The sequence below is a fragment of the Centruroides sculpturatus genome, unplaced genomic scaffold (assembly GCF_000671375.1).
Source record: "Centruroides sculpturatus isolate CEXI.00-Female unplaced genomic scaffold, Cexi_2.0 scaffold1651, whole genome shotgun sequence".
In the NCBI taxonomy this organism is placed as follows: Eukaryota; Metazoa; Arthropoda; class Arachnida; order Scorpiones; family Buthidae; genus Centruroides; species Centruroides sculpturatus.
In genome coordinates, this window is record NW_019392623.1 from 67,421 (window position 1) to 78,502 (window position 11,082).

The 11,082-nt window shown below is 32.0% G+C and overlaps 1 protein-coding gene across 1 annotated transcript in view; it reads left to right on the forward strand.

Moving 5' to 3' along the window:
- The first annotated feature begins 1,762 nt into the window (after positions 1-1,762).
- Positions 1,763-11,082, forward strand: part of LOC111617743 (multidrug resistance-associated protein 4-like) — an 81,877-nt gene continuing 72,557 nt past the window's right edge. The window contains exons 1-2 of the mRNA XM_023359032.1: positions 1,763-1,776; positions 5,232-5,321. Coding sequence (XP_023214800.1) covers positions 5,280-5,321 — 42 coding nt within the window. The 5' untranslated portion in view covers positions 1,763-1,776; positions 5,232-5,279. The remainder of the gene's footprint in view (positions 1,777-5,231; positions 5,322-11,082) is intronic.

Here is an 11,082-nt window from a genome sequence, read left to right on the forward strand (position 1 = left end):
TATAAATTAAAATATATAATCTAGGTTAAGGCTTTTTGTGAGGACACAACCGATGTCCGAAATCATGTAAATCGCGGTATTCTTATGATTGAATAATAACAATAGATTATATATGTGAGGGAGAGAAAAATCCCATAATTTAAACAACGTGGCTCGGATGTCGCAATCGTTGTCGCAATCGCAGTCGGAGTCATCCGAGACAACGAGTCTCGGATGACTCCGACACGTATTAAACGAACTGTCAATGTCAGAATGAAAAGTTATAAGTCAGAAGCAAGTGGTCGTATGCAGGTAGAACTTTGACCCCAGCGCTCATGAACAACCTAGGGAAAAATTTCGGAAAAGAGGGTAAGATTTAAGAGAGATAAATCATTGCACGCGTGCGTAACTCGCGATTTCTGTCATCTGGGTACTCGAACGATCGTACCCAGATGACAGAAATCGCGAGTTACGGAGCTAAATTACGAGCGCAAGTCTTGCAATTTTGTCAACAATCCCCAAGAACAATCGACAGAACGGCGTCGAGCAGACACCTGGAATCGGACCTTTCCCGTGAACCGAGTCGGTCTCGGTTTTCCCCAAAACAAAAGAGAGACCAATGGGGAAGCGAGAAAGGGGACGAGGGGCCAATCAGAAGCCTTACACAGGTAACCTTACACAGGTGCCGTGGAGTGGGTTTCAAGTCCCCTATCTCCATTGGGTCGGCCACCTTACATTTTATGTCCAACAGATGGCGCTACGAGTACGACGCCCTAAGTTTGCTTTTCCGTGAGGCATTATGCTTTTCTGTGAAAATGAACTAAAGCAGGTCATCTTCTATCTATCTATATAAAAAAAATATAATGTTCGTTTCTTCCTACCGATCTCATTGACATTTTGACACAACGCTGCATTCGAATACGCACGTGTCTGTATATAATATACGTGTCGAAATCCCCCACTGAAGGGAGATGGTTAGGATTAAGGCTTACCGTAAAGAACACTGTTTCTATTTATACTATTTTAGATGCGGGTTTTTGCGTTTTTGATTGCATTTTAATAGGGTACGTCGAATTTTTCGAAAAATCCCCCTACGGGGGAAGTGTTATACATTTATAATAGATACATTTTGAGCCACAACAACGCGTGGCGGGGTCTGCTAGTCGGGCTATAAGTTTCATGTTTCTATTAAAACAACCGCGGTAGACAAATCAAAATCACTAGAGAGCCAAAGGAGTATTACAATCGCGGAAACGATCTAGAAATCTTCCAGGCTACAGGAGAAAAAACACATGACATCCATCTTCTCTTAAATGCATTAAAGACGATTCAACCCACATGAATTGAATAGGAAATGACATTTATAATCGCAGGACTTTTCATTAGTTAATAAAGTAAGAACCAGAGTATTGACCATCTTTGGTTGTTAAAATCCTATTATTAAAATGTACAATAATATTTTGTATTATGTTTAATTTATAAAAACGAAAATTACTCTTTAATTTAGAAGTTTGATCTAAATTTATTTTTTTTTAATTTTCAACTCAATTCAAAGCATAATCACAGTAATTTATGATATATAATTAGAAATATTATTTATTGTTTGTGATGAAATTATAATGAGAGAAATATATGTAAGGAAAAAAATTGTAATATGCAATAACAAGTAATTTATGTATTTTTCAGTTGGCTTTTTCCAATAATTATTAAAGGAAGAAAGCGACTTTTGAAAGAAGATGATTTATACGAAACTTCCAAATATCATAGTTCTGAGGACCTTGGAAATATGCTTCAGAAGTAAGCTTACAAATTTCTTGTGTTCATTATCATTAAATTGAATACTTTTATAAGCTAAAGGAAAGATGTAAAAGGTAAATCAAGGAAAAATTAGCATGTTTGTTTCATGTAAACTAACTACTATATTTTAGATTTTTATTCGAAGCATTAATACTGTGTATTCGTATATTAAATTATAATTTTTTAAATTATAATTTATAAAACAGGTTTTACTGTGTTGATACAATGACGGTGTTTTTTGCAAGTTTCTTATGAGTTTGGCTAAGCAAAATATGGTGCAACCAGTGCTGTGAGATTAAACGTGATATATTCAGATTGCGTCTTGAAAAATTTTTCGAATTTTTTAAATAGTTGTGTGATGAGCTACCATCTTAATCACACAACTATTCAGCTGTTTTCAATGTTTCACAAATAATGTTCGAAATTACGAAATACTTAAGATATTATATGTCGGTACGTTATATATGTTTTTGTTTTTTGTAATAAAATAAGTAAAATAAGGTCTTCTGAAATTTTATACATAATTATACTTCTAATTTATTGTTCTTTGCATACATCTGTGAAATGCCACACTTGCCTATGATTTTGAAAAATTTAGTAAAACTCCTTTCCAATATGTTGAAAATCTCATAGTTTTGAAATTCAATACTTCTGTAAGTTCCTGACTGACAGATAATGCCTTACAGACATTTTCCATTTAGCGCCAATTATTTAATTGAAAAATCGCTAGCATTCCACAGGCATCACCTGAGAAACCAGTATATGTAAAATATGCTAGTATTACAATGACTTAATGCGTTTCACGTAATTAAAATGATTCAAAATATGTATATGAATACGCAATAAATGTATCATTAGAATAACCTTAAATCTCATATCGTTTGCTTTTTATAACGTTTATATCAATTTTAAAATCATTCTAATGTGCCAATGCATTTAAGTGTTACCATGCAACTTTTTTCACTTATGTGCTGTTGTTTTCATTTCCGTAATCATAGCATGATGAAAAATTCAAACTTCCACTTATGCAACAATTAAGTTTTTTTGTTTATTATTTTGCAACATCATTCAATTATCGTGACCCATGCCTGTTTTTTTTGTAATATTGTGATTTATTTATTATCAAGCTGTCAACCTATTTGTTACTGAATTGCAGTGGTGTCAGAGTATTAAAAATCAAGGAATGATAAACAGTTTAGTATATTCAAAAAAACAACTGAAATAGTTTTGTGCCATTTGCTCATTGCACACAATGCTGTACAGTTTTTAAGATAACGTGTTAATGCGTACTTGTGATATCTTGACTTACACTATTTAATCTGTTTGAAGATTATATTATATACAGTGTATATGACTATACTCTGATAAGATTACATTCATCTGGTGACATGTAGCAACATGGACAGCCACATTCTTCAGATCTGTTTCAGTTGTTCCTTTGGGTCTTTAGCCAACTACATGTTCAAGCACATTTGGATTTAAAGATTACTAGCATGATTGATTATTAATTGACATACATCATATTAATAATTGACGAATTAATAAATTTTTACTTTATTTTAAATAATAAAATTATTGTATTAAATGCGCTGTAAATAACTTATGAATTTACAACAATTAAATTATTCAATAGAAATATTGCTTTATTTACTACGTTATATTGCAATTTGTTTTTAGGGAGTGGAACAAAGAACTACAGAAGAGAAATCCAAAGGTACTGAAAGCTGTATTACGATTTGTTGGATGGAAATACGTAGCATTAATTTTACTTACGTTGATCCAGGTACGTGGTAGATGTTTCGCTTATACATTAGTCATATATTAAAACCATTTAAATAACTGATATTAATTTGTATTTGCAGGAAACTGCGATAGTTGCAGGACAAATGCACTTATTAGGATTAACAGTACATTATTTTGACAATAGGTTGGAATGGAATCCATACAATATTTACTTAACCGTTGCCGGATTTTTCGGCGTGACAGCGATTTATTTGTTTACATATAATACTAATTATATTGTGTCAGAATTCATTGGAATGAACTTAAAGATAGCTTTTTGCACGATTATATATAGAAAGGTGAATATCAAATTTAATGTATTATGAATATATTACTATATTTATATTTTTCGGAACAAAGTGTATTGCAAAAAATGAGGATTAAGACAATTTACATTAAGATAACATTATGGCAAAAAATTTAGTACATTCTAGTTTGCAAAAATTAGTATTTTTGTTCATTATTTTGTTTTGTCTTTCAGTTTATTCACCCAATTCTCTATTCAGTAATTTCATTAAGGTTTTTTATTTTATACAGTTACTCACGAAATTATAATTTTAAAAACATGCCTAATTGTTTGTTTTACAATTGTTAACTTTTCAATTAGATGCGAATTCTGATGTTTTTGTAATATTTCGACTAGTGGGTACTTTTTCATTTAGAGTACCTGATTTTTACATTGGGTGACTAAGATACAAAAAGATATTAAAATATCATTATTAAAATTAGTGTTGTTCCATTAGTTATCAAATGTAAAAGATGATATATTCCTAAGTATAATAAAACAATTAAATTCATTCGACCTTATTATAATGAAGGAGAAAATTTTTGTTTTCAGAGTATTAAAACATTTAGCAGTTTATTGGCCTGATTTATGCCTAGTACAATTTTCTATATTACTTTCTCAGGAACGAAAAAAAAAACTACTTTGAAATTTTGGCTCTAAAAAAGTGAAACCTTTCTTTTAAATTTCACCCAAACCCAATGTAAATGAAATCTGTGTAACTTTAAATAATTTAAAGCTAGTTGAAGTTTAGTACATTAATTTATTTGTGTTTCTAGAAAAAAATTAAAAAAGTAAACATAAAAACTACTTTTTTTTAATTCAAAAGACTTTTATATTGTTAGATAGTATACAAAAATACAGAAATTTAAGACATAATCATAGTTTTTAAAGACATGTCAATTTTTCACAATTTAAAAGAAAATAGTAAAGTGTGCGAAATGTCACACACTTCATGGAAAGCATTTTTTTCACAAAAGAAATTAAGGGTTAAAGTTATTCAACTTGAAAAGTTTAAAATGAGTCCAAAGAATGTAATAGTGTAAGATTTTCGGGACAAATCTAAATAAAATAAACTAACATTTTTATCTTGTTATTTAATATAATTTTAAAATTACATTTTACTTTTTTCGACAGACTTATTTATTTATATACATTAATAAAATTCTTACAATTTTCAAACTTTTTTCTTTCGTCTTTTTTTTTTTCGTTTTCAAAAGGACACTGAGGTATTTTAAATAAATATAATTACAATTGTCGAAAAAGTTGTAAAATTTATTTCATTTTTTTGTTTATAAAAAATTAAAATTACATAAAAAATTACTTTTTTTATTGGAATATAATATAAGTTTTTGAGATTATTTATTTATTATATATAAATTTTTTATAGGCACTGAAATTAAGTCCTTCATCTCTTGAAAAATCGAATGTTGGGCAAATGGTAAATCTTATAGCAAATGATGTCAGCAAATTTCAAAATGTAAGTTGAAGTTATTATTCTTATAAATATAAATACACACAGTGTATTAATATTTTTACCTGCTGTAATAAAGTTACACGACGATAAAAAGATGTTTTTGTATATGTAATTCAATTAGAGGTAAATGTGTTCGCTTCAAAATCTCTGTTTTATTTACTATCAATTCAAATTTGGATTAATTCGGATAGATAATTATAAATTCGAGTAAAGAATGATTACAAAGTCAATCTGTTATATATACAAATAACTTATAGAAGTATAACTAATGCTGTGGGTCTACTGGATCCACGTCACATTTTCGATGTCGCTTATCAGCCGCTGTGCTCATTTNTTCTCTCTTCTTGTAAAGTTGTAATTATTTTAATTATTTTTATTTCCAAACTGATTTTAACCAGTTCTATAGTAAGGTAACACTCCAATAGACAATATGCAAAGCTTTTTTTTCAGTTTACAGCAGTATTTATTACACAAAATTTATGTAAAGCTTAACATGCCGATTTCGCCCTGGACTCCCCTATATAATATTGTTTTTCAAGTTCAATTATATTTTAATAGATCTGATTCGATCAAATGATGCATGTTGTAACTTGAATAAATTGTATTGGCTTTTTTGCTTGATTATTTTTCATTTCGAAATAAAAAACTAAGAACTACAGGGACAATATATAATATTTTAGTGAGTAAAACAAACGAGAAACTACTAATATGGTCATGGATATGTTATGAACATATTTTGTAGGTAAATGCAGAATGCCTTTTTACTACAACGTTAACTAGTAAATTTGATAAACATGCTGAGGCGCAGTAGGCGTGAAAATGAGGACAGTAGCTAATAAGCGACATCAAAAATGTTACATTGGTAGCCTAGACCACGGGTCGGCAACCTGCGGCTCTTTGGATGTGAAGCTGCGGCTCTTTAGTTCCATACGCAAATGTTATTCATTTCATCAAAAAAAAAGAAAATCATTTAAAAATCGTTTTGAATCGATTAACGAGGATTAGGCACTGATTCTATCTCTCAGCCACTTGTAATTGCTTTTCACTGCACCCCTCCTCCGTGACACGCGTCGTCACTGTCGTCAGTCCGTCGGAAGCTCTCGAATGACGCCGTCGTCGGATGTTTCTATTATCAAATTTGTTGTGTAAAACACTACTTATATATGAATAAACTAGCTGTTACCCGCGACTTTTCTCGCGAAAATTTTGCAAGCAAACCACATTTATATTCAGTATTTCAACAACCATAGTAATTGTTATATAACACCTACCGCCAAAAATGATGAAAATTGTCGAGAATTAAACGAACTATTTTCGATTTGATCAATTTTCTGGGACGTTTACAATCGATCTATAATCGAACCAATATGTATGACAAATTCGAATTTAAAACGGTTCGAACATTTGGTTAAAAAATTGAAATATATAAAAATATTTGTAACAATATGTGAAATGTTATTAATTTAATACACCTAAAGTACTCGATGAAGACTAAATCCTCTCCCTCTCCCACCCGCGGGGAATTTCGAAAAATCCCTTCTTAGTGTACATTGCCATGACGTACAATGTCTACTAAATTTCACCTCTCTAGGTTAAGCGGTTTGCTCTGGGCGATGATGAATCAGTCAGTCAGTCAGTCAGTCAGTCAGGACAAGCAATTTTATATATTTAGATAGATATTTTTTCTTATGAATGAATAGATTAGTTTTTTTAATCAAAAAACTTTATTTATGCGAGTACTATTTATTGTTGGCAAGAAAAAATTTTGTGGCTCTTTAAAAACTTTGAAATTTTGGAAATTGTAATTTTGGCTTTTCCAACTCAAAAAGTTGCCGACCCCTGGCCTAGACCCACAACATCCGTTATATTTCTACTATATTTGTACTGCAGATTGAGTTTGTAACCATTCTTTATTTGAATTTATTATTATCTTCCAGAATTAATTCATAATTACTCCGTTTATTTTTATTACTGATGTCCAAATTTTCTGGAAATTCTCACTTAAATTAATAATCTGCGTTAGCGCCTAATTTGTGCTTGAAAATTGTCAGAAATGTAAAATTTCACACTGCATGCTATCAGTGACCAAGAACCATTCTGACTGACTATACTATTACTGTACATTTTGTATATGTAACGTTAACCAATTATAATTTCTTCAGCGATTCTCTGCATCTACAAAGTTAGCTTACATGCTTATTTAACAAAATTCTCTTCGTTAGCTGTACTATAATGATATCCACAGGCTGCATGCTATACATGTCACTATATAAACGTTTTCAACCAAAACGCTTCCTGGATTTAAAAAAACCTGAAAATATTTTAGTGGAATATAGCTTACTTTCATCTGCAGTTACTTATAATTCTTTATTTTCACATGTTTTTGTTTGTAACACAACGATTTCTTGTTCTGACATAATTTTTGATCACCTAACATTATCAAGTTTAACACAATTGTTCAAAAACTAGTCAAAGATGTTTGTTAGCTATGACTAACATAGTGATAAAACAGTTTGAAATTTGTTACGGTTATGAGTTTCCAGATGAAAAATCTTAATTTCATGGTTTTGATAATGAACATCCAGCAAAACAGTTAAGCTCTCAGTTTTGAAAATAAAACAAATTCAATCTTAATGTCTTGCTTAATAAAAGTTCTTTTCATCAAATGGAAAGCAAAATGATAGAAATAAATTGGAGAATTCCAAACTTCAGATGAATTTTAGATGATCGGGATCAGATTAGATGTCGATAACGACCTTTTCCGTGCCTCAAAACGTTTTGAATTGCCATGGAGACAGGGGAAGACCAATCGAAACACGCAATAGAGGAGAGAATCCTATATAAACGCGTGTTTCAAGAACAAGAGTTCATCGCTCATCATATTGTTCTTTCTTCGAGATCTGTGGTTTTCTTACCGGTCTGTGATCCACCAGGATATGCAGAATCTGTCGGTTTCAAACTTAGGAACAAGACCTGAAAAACAATCACTAAAAGAACAAACATACATTCACTGCTACATCCAAACTTTTCTTTGACTTCTCATTTGAAATTGAATTTTCAAAGAGAAATTGTAAAGATAACATTATCTAACTTTTCTAAGAAACATTTCAATATTTTTTGCAATGGGACAAAGTGAATGGTGTATTTCATGCTCACGCACGATTGTCTAGACCAGGCATGGCCAACATATGACCCGCGGGCCAGATGTGGCCCGTGTAATGGATTTATGTGGCCCGAAGATTAATCTTTTAATATTAGCTACTGAAGTTAAAATAGATCAGTGAAAAGTTCTAACGCCTAAACAGAAAAAAAGGTCAACAACTCGTTGTCTGGTTAGAGTTAATTCTTCATTACAAATCTCTTAAGTACAGCGTAGAACGTTGATAAAGCATGATAATGTGAAAAATGTATCTGTAATATGTATGTACAATTTAGTCTCTACGGATGACACCACAATGAGATCTCACACCACCTCAAAATCTTCCTAGGGCTGCCTCTGGTTCGGCCCGTGAAAAAAGTTTTTTTTTTCCAATTCGGCTCGGGGGCAAAAACTGTTGGCCACCCCTGGTCTAGACCCTTCAATCCTCCTGACAATCACACATAGTCAGCTAGCCTCGTAGAGGTTGCAAAGCTTGACAAGCTATAGGGGTAGAGGTGACACGCAGCAACCCATATAGCTTGACAAGCTATAAGGGTCGAGGTGACACGCAGCAACCCATATAGCTTGACAAGCTATAGGGGTCGCTTGTGTGTCACCTCGACTCGCATTTTAAATATTAATTTATATTTCAACAATTTTCACTTTTTCTTTTAAGTATTATTTCTCATTCTGTTTCGTAATATAATAAACATATATGTTTACTTTCTAATACTNTCGAACATAAAATTCGAATATTGGTTCGATTTTAGAACGATTGTAAACGTTCCAGAAACGTTGAAAATAGTTCGTTTGACTTGACGTGAACAGACGTTCAGAAATAGAATCGGGACCAGGTCTCTAATTAGTCTGGAAAAGGGGGACCTAATTCTTGCATTCTGTGAAAACGGTTAAGATTGGCTATAATGTAATTATCTTAATCTTCACTATCGTTACTTTTTAAAAACCCAGGGAAGCGGGTCCTTGCAGCTAGATTCTAGATTACTTAGAAAAACTGTTTTTTATATATAAAAACAACTATATTACCTACAAATGTACGAACAAATAAAAACCCAGCGAAGCGGGTCCTTGCAGCTAGTAGATATATAAAATTGCTTGTCCTGACTGACGCACTGACTGATTCATCATCGTCCAGAGCAAACCGCTGGACCTAGAGAGGTGAAATTTGGTACACAGTTAGGGTACGTCATGAAAACGCACACTAAAAATGGTTTTTTCGAAATTCTCAAGTGGGGGGTGAGGAAGAGCATTAAGTGTTAACCGGAAACACGGCTTCTGCTGTACTATTTTAGATGCGATTTTTTCTTTTTATATGCGTTTTAGTAGGGTATGCCATGGGAATTCACACGAAGGAAGGTTTTTTCAGAATTTCCCCGCGGGGAGGAGAGGTAGAGCATTAAGTCTTAACCAGAAAACGGCTTCTACTGTATTATTTTAGATGCGATTTTTTGTTTTTATCTGCGTTTTAGTAGGGTACGCCATGGCAATGAACACTAAGAAGGGATTTTTCGAAATTTCCAAGTGGAAAGAGAGGTAGAGAATTAAGTCTTAATTGGAAAATGGCTTCTACTGTACTATTTTAGATACGATTTGTTGTTTTCAACTACGTTTAGTCTTCATTGCGTACTTAGGTGTATTAAATTGATAACATTTCAGACATTGTTATAAATATTTTTCTCTATTTCGATTTTAATTAAAAATGTTCGATCCGTTTTAAATTCAAATTTGTTATTGCATATTGGTTCGATTATAGAACAATTGTAAACGTTCCAGAAAATTGATCAAATTGAAGATAGTTCGTTTGATTCTCGGCAATTCTCTTCAGCGGTAGGTGTTATATGACAATTACTATGGTTATTGAAATATTGAATGTAAATGGGGTTTGCTTGCAAAACCTCCGCGGACGAAGTTGCGGGTAACAGCTAGTGTTTTTATATATTTCGATTTCTTAACCAAATGTTCGAACCGTTTTAAATTCGAATTTGTTATTGCGTATTGGTTCGATTATAGAACGATTGTAAACGTTCCAGAAAATTGATTAAATTGAAAATAGTTCGTTTGATTCTCGGCAATTCTCTTCAGCGGTAGGTGTTATATGACAATTACTATGGTTATTGAAATATTGAATGTAAATGGGGTTTGCTTGCAAAACCTCCGCGGACGAAGTTGCGGGTAACAGCTAGTGTTTTTATATATTTCGATTTCTTAACCAAATGTTCGAACCGTTTTAAATTCGAATTTGTTATTGCGTATTGGTTCGATTATAGAACGATTGTAAACGTTCCAGAAAATTGATTAAATTGAAAATAGTTCGTTTGATTCTCGGCAATTCTCTTCAGCGGTAGGTGTTATATGACAATTACTATGGTTATTGAAATATTGAATGTAAATGGGGTTTGCTTGCAAAACCTCCGCGGACGAAGTTGCGGGTAACAGCTAGTGTTTTTATATATTTCGATTTCTTAACCAAATGTTCGAACCGTTTTAAATTCGAATTTGTTATTGCGTATTGGTTCGATTATAGAACGATTGTAAACGTTTCAGAAAATTGATCAAATTGAAAATAGTTCGTTTGATTTTCGGCAATTCTCTTCAGCGGTAGGTGTT